The sequence below is a fragment of the Zootoca vivipara genome, chromosome 8, assembly GCF_965207765.1.
Source record: "Zootoca vivipara chromosome 8, rZooViv2.hap1.1, whole genome shotgun sequence".
Lineage (NCBI taxonomy): Eukaryota > Metazoa > Chordata > Lepidosauria > Squamata > Lacertidae > Zootoca > Zootoca vivipara.
The window spans coordinates 39,878,012-39,895,785 of record NC_142591.1 but is presented as its reverse complement, the minus strand read 5'-3'; the positions used below and the strand labels follow the sequence as shown (position 1 = coordinate 39,895,785).

The window sequence follows — 17,774 nt, the reverse complement described above, 5'->3', positions numbered from 1 at the left end:
CAGATGGTTTTTCTCAGTATCACAGGTAAATTCTATTGAATTCCTCTTCACAGTTTATTCACTTGATGAAAATACCATTTTGTTAAGGCTGATATAAATAGTGCAAGTTTATTGGAACCGTTTATTGAAAAACAGCTCTGTTTTTCAATAAACATCGTCATCCTCTTAAATACGACGGGACGGGTAGGGCCCAGCCCCCGTGCCCCTGCCCCGATTGGCCTTGCGGACAAGGCCAACCCAGATGGTGGGTCTGGCATTGCAGAGGAGGCTGGGCCTGAGTGACCATCCCTTCCCCCAGCCCACAGGGAGATGGTGGATGCCACCCCCAGAACCAGCTGTGGCTGTGCTTTCTAGACATGGATCTAAGCACTTTTGTCTTTACCCCACCATTCCCTTGGAAACTTGCTCTAAATGGGAGTGAAAGAATCAATTCAGAGAAATTGATGTTTCCTCCAATTCAGCTGTAAAGATGTGGTTTTCCAAGGGGAGGGGGCTGGTAGGGCAAGCAAAAGTGTGGATGAACCCCAAGTGTCCTGTGGAAGCTATGCCTATCCCTGTAAATTAGGGGTGGGGAACCTTCTTAGCACCATGGACCAGATCTGGGACTGCCCTTCTGTCATTATGTTGCCACATGATTGCCAAATGGGTTACCCCACTCATCTGTCAAAATCCCTTAAGCATCTGACTTGGGCAAGTCTAAGGGAGCACACTTTGCTGGAGCCTCATGCTGCTCCTTTAAACTTCTGAAGTCAGAGGCTTAAAGGAGGAATGTGGGGAAGCTTGCAACGAGCAGCAGAAGGAGGGGAGCAGTGTTTTCCATTGAGTAGAAACTGTTTTCCTTTCCTAGAGTAATGCAGGTTATGAAAAGGAACACTATAACTTGAGCAGCTACTTTCTATGTTTTTGGATGCACAGCAGTTTAATTTCAAATTTTAATTTTAGGGAGGTACCTATGAAAGATGCCAAAGAATATGGAGAGTCTATAGGTGCAATTGTTGTTGAAACGAGTGCCAAGCATGCAATTAACATTGAAGAACTCTTTCAAGGAATCAGTAAGTAAAGTCAGAATGTTTGTGTGTGTAAAAAAAGCAACAACTTCAAGTTGCTTAGTATTTTTATTTTTTACATATAGAATATTTTATTGATTTGTAGTAAAATAACCAATCATTTTCAACAAAACCTGTAGAATGTTACATAATTATCATTAACATATAAAAATAAAAGTTGAGTGGGGACACTGTCAAATAACTTAATCATTCAATGCGTTGTCAAGACTTCAGCTATCTATGACATACACTATCCATAAGTAAGCATGAGTAGCTGGAGGCCTTGTGAAAAACGTTGCATTTCTCATTTCTGTTTTTATGGAATAACAATAAAGGCATTAGCAGCTGTTTAGAAATTAAAATCATTTCAGAGAATATAGGTTTAGATAACTTTTGGAAAATATGAGTGCATGTCTTCTTCTTTGTCAATCACTCGTAGCTGAGTAAGATCGTCTTCCATGAACACGGTTTTAACAGTGAGTCCATAAGTGACCATAGCTGCCAAGTTATCCCTTTTTTTAAGGGATTTTCCCTTATGCTGAATAGGCTTCCTCGCGAGAAAAGGGAAAACTTGGCAGGTATGAAGTGACTGTGGATGCCAATTCTGGATCCACAGTGAGGACATAGGTTTATGGGCGGGAGTTGTTTCTCCCTTTCATTCTGAGTTCTTCAAAGCCCATGACACCTTTGGTAAAGGCTGTTCTCCAGTTGGAGTGCTCGCAGGTCAGTGTTTCCCAGTTGTCAGTGTTTATACTACAATATATATATTTTTTACATTTGCCATGAGAGAGTCTTTAAACCTCTTTTGTTGACCACCAGCATTACACTTTCCATTTTTAAGTTCAGAATTTAAGAGTTAACTTTAACTTTGAATTTATGAATGTATGTACAATACTCATAACAGGAACATCATATACATTTACCATCGACATTAGCAACATCTGAAATATTTTTGAAAGTATTTGCCTGATTAAAACTACACCTGCAAAGTCAAGAGAATATATATTATAGCCCTATATTTCCTTAATATTACAGAACTGACATTCCAGATAAAGACCTGAGGGACTTGCAGCTTGAAGGATTTGCAGCTGCTGCTGTTTTATGTCTAACTGTGCCACCACTAACTAAATAAATCCACCAATATTACATTATTTTTAGTCTGCTGCTGAGAAGAGATAATTCAATATGTGTGAGGAGCCTTATGGCTGTAATCCTTAATGACACTGATATAGCAACCAAAAATAGCTGCCTACATTTTTCTTCGGCTGAAGTATATGCAACTTATTTATTATTATATTTGATACATTTATATCTCCTATTTCCCTCAAGGACCTCCACAGTAATCCTAGGAGATAGGATAGGCTGAGAAAGAGTTGCTTGGCCAAGGCCACCCAGTGAGTTTAATGCTGAGCAGGGATTTGAAGCTGGATTCCCTAACTACTCTTAATCCATTGCAACTTGCTAGCTGTTTCTTAGGAAGTTATATTTATTTTAATTTATCATAAACATTTGTATAGTTGCTGTGGTGATTGCTCCATTTTTGCATAGACTAGCTTGGCCTGTCTTAACACAGCAGGCCCTGACAGGTAGAACTTGATAGCCAGCTAGCATGATTTCCCAGGCATAAGCAACCCCTCACACAAGGGTGTATGACATTGATTTTTCTAATTCTCGTTCTCCTTTATCTCCTTTTTCCTATTCATTTATACTTTGAAAGAAGGACAAAAAGGAGCTTATTCTTCTGGAAACTTCGGCCAGTTTAGGGCATAAGCTCTAGCAGGTTAGATACAAGCAGTGGTGTGACTGAGCAACTCAGGGCTAGTTGTTGTTAATTGAATTTATATTGTACCCTTCCACCAAGGGAACCCGGGATGGTTATATGAAGGGGATGAAGCCTTCCTCTCCACTTCCATAACACACAGTTTCACTTCTTTACCTGTAGCTATTTGCTGCCTTTGTACTCTCATGTGGTGCGGTGCACCACTACTGTCAATATGGCACATTGTTTCCTTGTACATGGGTGATTCCTTCTCAAAGGAGAGCAGTTGTAAGGCTAGCCTTTTTTGACCCTTCTACTCAGGTTTTAGAAAGGTAAATCTACTAAAAACTTTGAGTAGGGTTATTGAGGGCTGAGTCAAACGAATACTCTGCCACTAACATAAATGTTAGAAGCTATTGAAAACACCTCTGACATCCAGGAGACTTATACTGACTGGCAAAGAACGTGAAAAAGGATATGGTTAGTATCCTAGGGGGCACTAGAATCAGTGGCAGATGCCGATGTCTGAAATTGGACAGGTCTGACAAGAAGACACTATCAATCAATATATGTCAGTGGGTATAGCTCATTCAGAAGCTGACTTAGAACAGAGCCATCTTTATCTTTTCTAAAGAGTGGCTGCTGACTTGCATAGTAAAATATAATTTCATCTGCTTATCTATTACAACTCTCTGTGATTCATTAAATTTGGCCTGATTATAGGAATTGCAGTTTTAAGACTGCAGCACTGCTGTATTCCCCTCCCTGCAACAGCTACCCATTGGGAAAGCTTCCCATAGAAGACATTTCAATATAGTTTTAAATAGAATTCCTTAAGGGGATGGTGATTTTTGTTTGGATTTTATCCTAAAGTAATTCTGGCACTGATTAGAGCAGTTGCTTCGCATGTCTTCCATCCTCTGCCCAGATTATGAAGAATTCCTTTAGAAGTTTGTGACAATATGCTGCATGTTTATGCTTCCATAGCAAACAAAGGGTGACATATAAAATTACTTCTACGGTAAGTAGATCTGTATAGGATTGCTAAATTATATAATTGCTAAATTGTACAGTATGTCTAAAACTATTGTGTATGTTAACAGCATGCTTCTTTGAAACCAACCAAATGTACCACAAAATGGGAATCAAAGTTGAAAAATCCTTGCTGTACAATAAATGGTGCATTGGAATAATGTATGTAATTCAGCTACTGCCAAAGGAACTTATTTCTAAGTGGGAAAGAGCCTCCCATTATCAAAATCTCTGAAAGTGACTTACAGTGCAATCCTAACCATGCCTACTCAGAAGTAAGTCTAATTGAATTTGATGGGGCTTACTTCTAGGTATATGATTGCAGATTTAGTAAACATTGAACAGTGCAACTGACAAAATCCAAATTTATGGGATGTGACCCTTGGAATGCTGCCCTCTGGTTGAAAAAGGCTCCCCACCCTGTGCTACAAATTGCAGCTGGGATCCTGTACATGCAAAACATGCACACTGATATTGAGCTGTGGCCCTTCTTAATTTAGGCCACTTAAATTATCAGCATCTAGGATAGGTGCTGATTTAAATGTCTTGGCTGGCATATGCAGTTAATGCATGCAGTTCTCTTTAATTTAATTGGAACTCAGAATGTATAACAAGGAATATAATGCAGATCTACTGCTAGAGCTAAGCAGGTCTAGTATTGTAAGATGCCTGGATGAAAGAATTCCTATGAACCATATGCTAACCTGCTCAGAGAAATTCAGAATAAGTGTGGCAGGTACGTAAAATAAAATTGCCTGGCCGTCAAAGATTATGGTTCAAGTCTAAATATATGAGCATTCAGAGATAATTGCCCCAGGGTTGCATTGTTAATTATGACCATGACATTTTTTATAACATACCACAGTGTTGCCTCCCACTGGAAGACCAAGAAAAAGTGTGGGTGCAAGGAGACATCAGAAGGCAGCCGTATTTAAGGAAGTTTTAAATGACTGATGTTTAAAAATACATTAAATTCTTTGTTGGAAGCCGCCCAGTGTGGCAGAGTATAAAGAATTATTATTATTATTGTTATTATTATTATTTATTATCTAGCACAATATTAGAGATTGTTTAAGATCTTTACTGCTTACATAGAACAATAGAATTGTAGAGTTGGAAAGGGACCCCAAGGGCCATCTATTCCAACCTCCTGCAGTGCAGAAATCTGAACTAAAGCACCCATGACAGATGGCTGTCCAACCTCTGCTTAAAAACCTCCAAAGAAGGAGAGTCCTGAGGGAGACAGTTCCACTCTTACTGTCAGAAAGTTCTTCCTGGTGTTTAGTCAGATTCTACTTCCATTATTTTGGGTCCTAGCCTCCAGAGAAGGAGAAAACAAGATTCCATCTTCCACATGGCAGCCCTTTAGATATTTGAAGATGGCTATCATATCTCCTCTCAGAGTCTCATCTTTTCCAGGCTAAATATACCAAACTTCCTCAACCATTCCTTATAAAGCTTGGCTTCTAAGCCCTTGATAATTTTGGTCCCCCTCCTCTGCACATGTAGCTGGTCCTTCCTGTGTAAGGGTAGAATCTTACATTTGTCCATATCGAAGTTTATTTTGTTAGTTTTGGCCCAGTTCTCCAACTGTTAACGTCATATTGTCTTCTGCAGCATGGGCTACCCCTCCCAGTTTGGTTTCATTTGCAAACTTGATGGGCATCTTACATGATACAGACATTCCAAAGGGTGCCTTAACTTGAAATTTCCATATGTTTCCGAGAATGAGTGAATTGGCAACTGCTTTAGTTTTTCTATTAAACCATAAAAAATATCCTAGAACCTGAAGCAAAAAATCTGCCAATATATTGCTACTTAGATTATTGATCCTGAGTTCTTTAAAAATCCACAAGTAATATTAAACCATATTTTTGTGTAAAAACATTCTGTCCGTGATGGAGAACCTTTCATCCATGGTCCTAATTAGGCCCACCAGGCCTCCCTGTTTTGTCTAAGCCACACCTACAGTACCTGCCCTAAACGTGATATTGTATGCTGTCAGCAGGTAAAGTTGTCCCGAAAAAGGGGTTGCTATGCATTACCAGTCATCTGATTGGCAGCATTGCAAAACACTTTGCTTAGCACCTTGAGTGGCTCTTTGTAAGCACTGATAATCAGCTGGTTATTGTTGCTTACAGAGGACCATGTGCAGGGCTTTGAAGCCCTGATGAGCAACTAATTGTTGGGACTTCAAAGCAGCAATTCTGTTTGTGCCCGTAAGATTAGCTGATCATCTGGGCTTCAAAGCACTCTGGAATTTCCTGTTCACAGATCCCTTGTGTTGAATCCAATTTGGTCCTAAAAGAACATGCCAGGCTTTGAACACTTGCATGTGTTTTGTTTTTCAACATGTCTAGGTCGACAGATTCCACCCTTGGAAACTCATGAAAATGGCAACAGTGGGACGATAAAACTTGGAAAGCAGACTGCACAAACAACTAAGCGGTGTTGTTAAACCAACTCGACCTGGTTTGCATTACTTGGGGGGGAAATGAAATAATTTGCTTATTTATTGAGCTACAGACTTCAGAAACTCAATGGCAGAACATCTAGTCTAAAAGCAATAACATCAGTGCTTTCGTTGGAATTGTAGGAGAAAGGTCTTGGATCTGCACAATTAAAATGGACAATTCATTTTAGCAATAAACTGTTTAAGATATTGACTCAGATTATTGGAATAATCTGTTTAAACCAATGGGTATTTTAAATAAGCCTTTTGTTGATCAGAATAGTTGATCAAGCAAATGTTACATTTTCATTACAATATTCTGATTTGACCTTTATGAAAATACATACTATGATATTTGAACTAAGTGAAGGATATGTACGTCTTAATCTTTTTTTCTAACCAGATTTGGCTTATGTGACTTTGTTTCTAGAGCAATAACTTAAAAGGGTGCCAATTAGGTAGTTATCCTTGAAAGAAGAAATAGATAAAAATAATAGTAATTTTTTAAAAAATAATAAAATTCTGGTAATTTTTAGCTTAAAGCTATAGTTTCTTCTATACTTGAAAGGTAAAATGAGTAATTGCAAACTCGAAACTTTTAAGTACATTAGGAAGTTTTAAAGGAGTCGAGAGAGGGTGTAGCACTGTAAACTGAAAATATTTGCATTTAACATCCAATTACCATAGTAAAAAATGAATAGCAGACGCTGCTCCAGAAGCCAAAAATGAATAGGATGACATACCTTCCAATCCAGATACTTGAATTCATTTAAAGCCCATCGGGCGGAGATGCAGTGCTATGAAGATCTGTCAGTAGTTGTGTCTTTCCCTGTCCATAGTTTGATACAATGAACTAAATCCTTCTTCTGTCTCTTTCGGTTTCAATTAGTGGACTGAAGGTAGACAAGACAGCAGCAAACCCAGCTCTGTTCACATCTGCCCTTTTTCATGAAGAAAGTATAAATCAGCTTTTAAACGACTTCACCTTACAAATACTGAACTGGCATTTGATGCCAATAATATGTCTGAAAATGAGCAGATGGAAGTAGCCAATCGCTTATGTGGCATCAATAACAACCACTGGACTCCAGTCCATAAAAACAGTGGTAAGAACAGTAGCACATGTTTTATGTGTGTGTTGCCTTATTCATTTCAGTCTTGCCCCTGTCTTTGTTTCAAGTTGTTGAAAGTAGTGGAGTAAGTAGCACTGACGTAAATAATGTTGATCTGTGAGAAGAAAGCAACCTAAATACAGGAGTAAAATCCGTGCATGGCCTTGTTGATCACAATAATGGGAATTGTGGCATGGAACCCAAGGTATTGGCTACATCACAACCTAAGCCTCAAAGGCTGTTTGAAAAAAGAAGTGTGCAGTTGATTGTCTTAAATATCTATAGGTTTTTGCAACAGATACCCTTCGTGGTTGATTGAGAAAGGTTAGTTGCACTCTTCTAACATTTACCTTGAAGCTGTTGAAGGTTGAAGAATAACTTTCTGTGCAGTGAATTGATATAGATTGTACCACAACAGCTTATAAAAGCAGTTAGGTTGCAAATACAGCATTAGGAGAGGTTATTTTCATGCCCCCAGACACTGTATATAGAGATAACGCACAATACTGATTCAGTGTATGGGGAAGTTTATTTAATTGATAGATTGCTATTAAGTTGCTTCTTCATATTTTATGTATTGAAGTCACAAAGAAAACCTTCCATGTGGGCATGGGAGGAGCCAGTCAATTTTGCAATCCCTGAGAAGCCCATTGAGCTGCATGATATGCTACTCCAGAGTACTTCTTGCTTTTTGGTGATGTTTTTGGGCTTCTACAGAAATGGGGGAACTGAAAACCCCCAGCTTAAGTAATATTTTTCTTCTCTGCTCACAGACATAGGTATTCTTACCTGAATAGGTTATGAACCACATAACCAGCGGCTAAAGAAAGCCCCTTTTGGGAGCTAAAATTGTAAAATTACAAAATCATAAAGTTCTGGGTAATGTGCCCTTTCCTATGATAAACCAGAATGTCCTTTTGTGTGTGCAAAGTTAGCTATATAATCCCCCCCCACCTGCAATTGGAATAGTTTCTGCCACCTCAGTTCTGCTTTTGCTTGCAAGATTGATGGAAGAGATCAGTTGTGAGGAGAACAGTAGCATTTTCCATAGGGGAATAGTATTTCAGAAACAAAAAATGAATATGAAATTGCTTAGATCTCATACTGTACAAATGTTAAATCGATTCTACAAACAATAGAATGGGTCCATAAATGATCCTGCAAATGGAGACAAAGCAAAACCCATCACTAATACAGTGCAGACCATGAATGACTTCACATTTAATTACTTTTAAAATTTAATATGGTATACAATGGTAACAGTTTAAATGAAATTATGTCTTCCAGTTTTGCATTAAATATTATAAAAGATGAAGTAGAAAAAAAAATGCTACAAAGCAATCCAGGTATGATTCCAAATTATTACAAGCTGCTTTACCTGTCTTCTGTTAATATATGTGGCTGTTCAGTTTGAAAGCATCCCAGTGCAAGCAGATAAATAGGTGGGAAGGTAAATGGCATTTCTGTGCGCTCTGGCTTCCATCACAGTGTTCCATTGAGCCAGAAGCAGTTTAGTCATGCTGGCCACATGACTCGGGAAAGCTGTCATAACTGACAAACGCCAGCTCCCTCGGCCTGAATGCAAGATGAGTGCCACACCCCATAGTCACCTTTGACTGTAAGTGTTCAGGGGTCCTTTACCTTTACCTTTTTTTAAGTCGCTTTACCTGTCTTCTATTAATGTATATGGCATATACATGACATAATGTATATATTTATAATAAGAGAACAGAATATTGTTGATTGGGAGAAGCAAGTATAACCCATTATAAGTTATAGAGTAGCTGCATTTATGTGTTTTATGGATAAACTGTTTTATTGAAAAACAACAGTATGGCAAGGAAGACTAATTGTTTAGTCATGCCAACTGAACTGAAACTCCATTACAGTACTTTACAGATCTATAGAAATGTGTGTTTGTCAGTGCATAGTCCACCATTATTTGTTTCATAGTAGTCTAACTTTCAGAGCCCAGCAAAAATGATATACTCAGAGGCGATATACTCCAGAACAGCTATATAGTAGCCCAAACCAGAGGCACAGCTTAAATAAGAGAAATTAGGTGGTTTTGCATGAGTGTTCTCTACTTAGGCCCTGGGAGCAGATACACAAAACCCTCATGTCTCATGACTTGTTCTCAAGTACGGTATATCATTTCTGTGGAATGAATTTGCTTTATAATCTCCTGTAGACCTATTTGATGAAATGTGAACTTCAGAGTATAATAACAGTCTATAGAGCAGAGAAAAGAGGTTATCTTCACGTATTTAACAAATTCAGTGGGGTAGAAAAGTGTGAAGAACTGGAGACACTGACAAGGTCTTCCTAGATTAAGCAGGTACTGTACGTGGAAGCATAATACCAGTCTCAACAGGCTTTTGTTAGGTTTGATCATTTGGACAAAATGTAAAATGTCATTTGTTTCAGAATGAAAGGTCAAAATCACAAATGAGAGAAAAGTAGGGCATCACTTGTACAGGATGTGGCTTTAGCTGTGCACAGGAGTGATGTTTACCTTTTCACAACTGATATCTGTTCCTATTCTGAAAAGTGGTTCTATGGTCAAGTCCATTAAAATAAAAGGGATTTATATACCAAGCAGAATGCAGAACTTCAGCCACATTTTCAGTTTTCTGTAGTGTTTATTCTGGGGCAATTACATTCAAGTATATTCAACACAGCAACTATTGATAAGCTGCTGTTTGAAAAGGTTTCTGCCTCTCATTTTCCCCGCATAAGATAGCATGCAGCTTGCACAATGACTGGTATTTAGATTCTCCCCCTCCTCCTCTGGATTTGAAATTGACCATTGTAATCAATATTATGCTAGGTCCCAATTTAACAGGAGCTACGGTACCACTCTTAGTTGGCATGGTGATTATACCAGGTATAGGAGTAGAGCTGATGTTACCTTGGGAGTGGCATGGTTTCCCCACTTCCCCCACCCCCACATTTTGAACTTTGGGCTTTGCAATCCTGATGTTTCTATGGTTACTGGTGATTAGAAGGCATTTCCAAATATATCTGGCCTACAGCAGGGCCATAGAGTCGCAAAATTTCTGACAAAAAGTGACTTGATTCCATGACTAATATGAATGGTGATGTTGGTGTCATGATGATATCGTCACTGATGTTGGGAAGGAATATGCCGCTGAACTGCACGTAAGAACCTCTAGGTCTAGGATGTAGGATGGTGGTGAAATATGACTGCTAATGTTGACACAATGCAGGCTGCAGTAGGGCACATTACATGACTGCTGGTTAAAGGAGATAATTGCTTGGTGGACTACCGTTACTGGCTGTTGCTTTCTGCTCTTGCTCAACAGCAGTGCAAAATCTCCAGCACATGCCACACTGTTAATGTTATACAGGTGTGGACTAGAGCTTTGGCTAAGTGCTTGGCTGGGTCAGAGAGCAACGCTGGAAAATATTTGCATCTGTAGGTAACATCATCTGATTACAGTACCAAATGCCCGTCTTGACCAGCTATCCCGACATGTGTCTCTGGAATACTTTAACTGGAACAAGTGCTAACATAGCTACTGTATAGCATAATCTGCAAATCCAGTATATCATGACAGTTTTCAGCTCAAGAGAGCCATTCTTTAGTTGGAATGAATACAAGTTTCTGGAATCACATGAATGAACTGCTTTTTTAAGGAAAAGAAAACCATAAATTGTCTATTTATATGTTGACTTTGTGTTTGTTTGCTTCATAATCCCTCAGAAATTAAGATTTGGAATTAATGGTCTGAACTCATACATAAGACTTCTTAAAGCAATTGCACCAACACCTTGAGACAGATATGGGGGCAGCAGCATATTGTTAATGTAGCTATGATTTATATCTGGTCCTTATTAGCAGATGTAAGCCAAGAACAGTTGTATAGATAACATATTCCATATAACATTTGTGTATAGTGGTACTCATTTGATCGCTTTTTAAGTCTCCTTATGACAAGAGCATTGTGCAGAAAATGCCAATATGTATATTAACATGTGTATCATTATACTGTATATATATTGGTAGCTATTTCTACTGGATGATTCTGGTTTGCATTTGTATCTGATTGTATACAATCAGAAATATACTTATTTTTTAAAATGTCCCATTAAACTCAGTAGGACTTACTTCATTCCTGCATCCCTCATACCACCTGGAGCAAGAGAGCTATGTTAGCTGACCAAGAAGTTGGCATATTTTACTTCCCTCTTAGTGAAAACAGTTGCTTATCTTGGTGGAACAACTATGGCTGATCCTGGTTGGTGGTTTTCTGGAAAATACCATCTCAGTGGCACAGGGGCCTATATTCCACTGCCTCAGAAAGACATCATGAAGGGAGAACAAATTGGGCACTGAAGATGTGGCATGCATCCCAAAAGCCCAAATTGCTCCACTAGGGTTCTTTTAGAGATGACAGGGGCTGCCCCATTTCCAGCAAAAGGAATGTGAGGGGAGGTGAATTGGGCCCAGAGCCCAGTCTCCATTTTCTCCCAAGATTTTTGATTAATATCTGCCAGTCTAAAGTGTTAAAATAGCATAATTGTGCACATGTATCTGTTGACTGATGGCTGCAAGCTGCAGAACAAAAGACGAATCTTCAAATGGCAACAGATTTATCTAGTGTGCTTGATTATAATACAAGTGAATAATATTTAATATAGTTGATTCCATCCACACAATTGTGATTGTGCTTCTGTGCTCATGGCACTATTTCTGTGTAGACATATGCTTTTTCTTATTCCACCTTATTTGTTTAAACCCAGAAAAGCAATCAATTCCAGTGTAATGCTTTGTACTCAGTACTATCACTCTGTTGTTTATGCAAGGGCTTTCAATGGGCTGGACCCATTGGTGGTTATGTATGAGATGTTATAATCTTTTAATATTGTTGGGTTTATATTGTAATTGTATGATCAGAAACAAGATTTGTGTCTAAAACAATCATTTTTTATTTAATCAATAATGAATGATACTAATAAATATTCTTAATTTTTGCACCTTTTTGCCTTTTTTTAGATGACAAAAATAAAAGAGAATGATGATCAGAACAGAAAGCACTTGTTTTTCCTGATGGACATTCTTTTCTTTATAGAAAAACATTTACAAGCCTATGCAAAAGTTTGGTTCTTCCACCCTTTTGCATAAAATCAATTGAAAACTTTTGTAAGCAGTCTGTAAGTAATCTGACAATAGAACTTTATTTAAGAATTTCATATGCAAATCATTTTTGTGACCATTCCTTCTACACCTTTTAAATAAAACAGCTGCACATCCAATGCAATTTGTGAGATATGAAGCTGCAGTCTTATGTAGACTTACTTAGGAATGAGTCTCATTGTACTCAGTGGGATTTACTTTCCCATAAATGTAAGCAGGTGCCACATTTAAGATGCCTCTGGCTATTCACGAAACTTTTTTTTCCTGGAGGCTTTAACTTATATTGAGCTCTGGTATTGGGTGGGAGCTATAGAATCACAAATACACCTGGAAAGACATTGTTGTAGTTTCTTTATTATATTTTTAAAGAACATTTCTATACTACCTGCCACCAAGGTCTTGAGGTAGTGAACATGAAAAAAAGAAAACCAAGTACATTGTAAAATGCAGGTGCAATCAGGAAGAGATTTAAAAGCCAGCTAAAACCAGAATTATGCATAAGCAAAAGCTTGGTCAAATAACTACATTTTAAGGAGGTACAGGGATACCACCCTGGATGGTGCTTGCCTAAGTTTAGAAGATGTGGGTCTGCAAAAAAGAGTGCCACTACAGAAAAGGCATACCCTCAGTGACTGCCAGTCAAATCTCCAGTACCGTAGTTGTATGTCCTTATCAGATGAATGTAAGGCTCACATCAGGCAATAGGGAAGATGAGGCTCTTGTACATGTCCTGGTCTCAAGTTGTTTATGGGATCACCACCACCACTTAACTGCCCTTCACCATACACCCCCTGGATGGGTTACAACATTACAACACAGTATCAATACCAGTTTACAACAACTTAAGTCACAGAAATAAGGTGGGCCCCTCTCCCAGGTTGTCGCCTCTAAACTTCTGAAGGTGCAGGAACTACCAAGATGTTCTTGGTACCCAATAACAGTTGAAGAATTCAGAATCTTTGAATAATAACTCCCAATCCAGCTGCAAGGCAGGAATGGATCTGAGATAGGTTAATTATTTATTAAAATGCCTCAATTAGTAAAAATAATACAAGGAAGATAGAAGAAAGAAAGATACTATGATAGGTTCGTAGTTCCATATAGAAAGAAAACTCAACATTATTTACAGGTAGGTAGCCGTGTTGGTCTGAGTCGAAGCAAAACAAAAAAAATTCCTTCAGTAGCACCTTAAAGACCAACTAAGTTTTTATTTTGGTGTATCTGAAGAAGTGTGCATGCACACGAAAGCTCATACCAAAATAAAAACTTAGTTGGTCTTTAAGGTGCTACTGAAGGAATTTTTTTATTTTGCTTCCAAATTATTTACATGCATTAAATATCAAATGTTTAACAGTCAGTCTTACAACTGAATTATTAATGCTAAAACTGAATAACCAACAATGGGAGTGTTGTAGTGCTCAGTGCTTTTTGGTCTGGTAGGAAGTATAAGGGAAGCTTGATAGATGTAAAAGATAAGGACAGATAATTTTATATCATATTGAACCAATGCTTTCATCTGTAAAAGCAGTGTCCACCCTTATGGGGCTGGTACACAGATAGGTTTTCCTGAATGAGTTGGCTTGTGCTATTATATAGTTTGTAACAGATATGTAATAACAGTAGTTTGATCTCAGATCAGTTAGTAGACACAAGCTTGTAAAAGAGACTAAATATGATTGCAAAATACTGTGGCGACACATCATGTGTGGATCTATCTCCTATGGAGGGACAGAAACAGAACTGACCAGTTAAAAAGTTAACCACTTTGCTATCAATGCAAAATCACTGCCAAATAAGGTAGTGCAGAATAATTTATTTTGTGAAATATATTCCCTGAAATTAAACAGCAAGCTCAGCTTCAAGAGCTTTTTCTTCCTTATTCACATATCAGCTCAGTCACTATCTATGTAATTATGGCTAGGCTTGAGGTAGTTGCATGGTGCCCACTGTATGTAAAAACTGGTCTGTTCCAAAGATAAACCACTTTTCTTCCATTTATATTTTCAAGTTAGCTGTACATCTATTACCGGTACTATGCATCAATGAATTGTGACTTTGGGGTGTGTTGGGGGAGGGAAGCAGCACAAATCATTGAGCACTTTCAGGAAAGAACACCAGTGCAGATTGCAGATGAGAAAATGGATGTACGGAGTCAAGGCTCTGAGAGGGGTCCTGTAGCCTTAAGAATTCCATAATATGGAAGGTTTTGCCTAATTCTGCTGTCCTCATTACAATATTAGTACTGTACTGTAATGGAAAAGCGCTGCAATTGGCAGAAAGTTTCATGTTATGCAGCTCTTAAAGGTCTGGACATGGCTACCCAAAGGGTCTGGACATTGCTACCCAAAGGATTTAACCATGGCAAGATGCATAAAGCAGCAGAAACAGCTACTCACAAGCTTTGTCTACTACTAAAGCTTAATACAGTCGTACCTCGGGTTACGACCACCTCGGTTTGCGAACAGTTCGGGTTACGAACTGCGCAAACCCGGAAGTGTTTTCGCCGCGTGCGCGCGCGCATAAGCCGCGTGCGCGCGCGCATAAGCCGCGTGCGCGCAATCGCGCGATCTGCGCATGCGCAAAGCGCGGAAATCGCGCTTTGCGCATGCGCAAAATGGCGGCGCCCATCGCGCTCGCTTTGCGAACTATTCGGGTTACGAACTGCGATCCGGAACGGATCGCGTTCGTAACCCGAGGTATTACTGTATTACTTTATCATGATTCTATGATTACAAATCACACAAGATCTGGAGGAGTAGGAAAAGGTTCTCCCCCCCCCCTTTCTCCCTCTCACGCACAAAATGCAGAGACACGTACCGGTACATTGTATCAGTTGCAAGCTCCAATCTAGCAAGTTCTCATTAGTATCACCCATACCATGGCCCTATGAATAATTCAACAGGAGACTGTCAAAGATTCCATCTATAAAACTATACAAGCTGACTGAAAAGGAATAAATGTTTTATAAATCACATCTGAAAAAAATGCAAGAATGATATGGAACTAGTTGCATGTAATTATGTAAGATATTTGCAATAAACTGAATGTGGACTAAAAGTAAGAACAGAAATAGGTTAATTAATAAAATAAAAAATTAAGTATTATTTTAAAATTTGTATACTCCCAATTTTTAGATTATGAAAACAATGAAAATCATACTGACATTTCAGAAAAAATAACTCTAACAAAAGTCCTATTGTTGTTGTTGTTGTTGTTGTTATTATTATTTAACTCAAGTGAGCTATGTTGGAGATTTGGGCTGCAAGCCAATGCCTTACCTTGGAATCAATAAAATAAGAGCCCTGCTGGATTCCTGTCCCGTTCTTGATAAATATCCATCAGGGCAACCAAACCTCACTCAATCCCACTGCAAGGCCTTTTCTGTATCCCTTATTGCCTGTTTGCACTTTAAAGGCAAATTTGTGTTCCTTTTTGCTCTATCTTTTTTCTGAAGAAAACACCCTTGCCTCTGGTAGCTGCCTTGCACATAACCACACCAGCATTCTCTATGTTTTGGTGATATGTTTCCTGTTCTGCTATATGCATTCTAGTGGAGCTTTCCACTGAGCACTACAGCAAGACTTTCTTTTAAATAAACAAGCATAGGACTGTGGTTAACATGTCATGCATCCTGAGCAACACTCATGATTCCTGTACCTAAACAAATATTGGCACAATTGTCTTTTGAGTTCAGATGCTTGTAACTGAACAATTTCTGGTCAGTTACTACCATACATTTTAGTGACTGTGCTAAGATCTGTTCTTTTCTCTCTTCTTTTCTGGGGTTCCCTGTACAATTGAGTATGTCAACATCTATATTTTGTTCTCATTGTGACAACATACATTCAGTTTAAATGTGACACATTGTAATTCTACTATGTCTGCAATGGGTGTGCCAATGCTTTTATTATTCCTTATACAGTATATTTTATTACCACTGCAGTGTAATTCTGATGTGCTCCCCACCATATATTCCAAGTGATAGCTGCTTATCAATAAAAATATGTGCAATTGCTTGGAATTTTATATATTTTCAGATAATACTGTTATCAGTATTTCCACACCCTCAATTAGAGGGTCAAGGTCTCAAGGTGCAAAAAACACACTTTGCCAAGGGAAACTGGGCAAAGAGAGTGAGCAGGCTTATTCTGCTAAACAGATTGTGCGATCTTTGCAAATTTATATCCAGCCCAGCAATATTTATGGTGGTAAAAATAACAAAGCAAGCGTTATTGAAAGAACTCAAGTGAAAAATATCTCAATCCAGTTTTCCTTCCTTTCTGATCTTCAGCACAAAACATGTTATCTGTTTCGAATTTAACATTAAGCATTTAACCTGGGCACTCCTGCCACACGGGGGCAATTAAGTGTCCCCAGCACTGAATGTGCAGAGGAAACAGAGACCCGGACGGGTTACCTTCCTACGGTAACCCAAGTCAACTCCGCTTCTCCTTTGTTTGGCGACTACAACTCCCAGCATGCAACGTCCCGCGAACCTCCGAAGGAGCTAGAGAGCGATGCATGCTGGGAAGTTCCCAGCCCGCCTCTTTTTCCGCTGTTGGAGACTCCCGATGCTTTACGCTTTGGTGTCATATTCTCCTTCCGGTTTGCCCCGAGTACCACACAGTATCCCCACCCCCACCCCCTCCGGAGGATTCCTTCCTGACTGCCAACTTGGTTTCTTCATCAGCTACTCCCCACCCCTAAAAAAAAATCCAAACCCGTGGCACCTTCAGGGCACGCGTGACAGTTCCCCCCCATTCCCGGCCCACGTGAGAGGAGGAGGAGGGGACCCGCGTCTAGCGACCAGACCTGTGAACCGACCAGGGGGCGGCGGGGGAGGGACGAGCAGGCGGAGACTGGAAGCGGCGTTGGTGTTATGTGTCTTTGCGCGTGGCCGTGCGCGCACGCGCGCGCAGGGGCCTGCCTGCCTTTCTCCCCATAGGCTGACGTGCGGATGCCAGAGCTGAGGCGGCCGCTGCCCTCGCGCCCGTGCCGTCGTCGGCGTCGATCGCAGTGCGCTGGGCAGCCGCGCGGGGGTTCCTCACAGAGCGAGCCAAGTTCTTAACAGGGGAAGAAGGGGGAAAGGAAAGCGGGCAAGAAAGCTGACGGGGCGGCGGAGAGAGAGAGTGTGTGTGTGAGAGAGAGAGAGAGAGAGAGGGGGGGGGAGGATTCGGAAGGCGGCGCGCGCGCCTCTCTGTCCGCGTGCGCC

At 39.6% G+C, this 17,774-nt stretch overlaps 1 protein-coding gene and 1 long non-coding RNA gene across 12 annotated transcripts in view; one reads left to right on the top strand and one right to left on the bottom strand.

The window, feature by feature from the left end:
- Positions 1-12,402, top strand: part of RAB31 (RAB31, member RAS oncogene family) — a 51,512-nt gene extending 39,110 nt beyond the window's left edge. For 6 of the 11 annotated variants that reach the window (XM_088675330.1, XM_088675334.1, XM_060277909.2 and 3 more), the window contains 2 exons: positions 943-1,052; positions 6,198-12,402. In XM_088675330.1, coding sequence (XP_088531456.1) covers positions 943-1,052; positions 6,198-6,295 — 208 coding nt within the window. In that variant the 3' untranslated portion in view covers positions 6,296-12,402. Of the gene's footprint in view, positions 1-942; positions 1,053-2,081; positions 3,827-6,197 lie in introns of all 11 variants that reach the window. The other 5 variants (XR_015951446.1, XR_015951449.1, XR_015951448.1 and 2 more) reach the window with 2 other exon arrangements.
- Positions 12,403-12,896: 494 nt separating this feature from the next.
- On the bottom strand, positions 12,897-17,761 carry LOC148684821 (uncharacterized). The gene is made up of 3 exons (XR_015951450.1): positions 17,375-17,761; positions 15,380-15,446; positions 12,897-13,353 (listed from the first exon to the last, which is right to left on the bottom strand). It is a non-coding gene; the product is annotated as an uncharacterized LOC148684821 (long non-coding RNA).
- Positions 17,762-17,774: the final 13 nt, after the last annotated feature.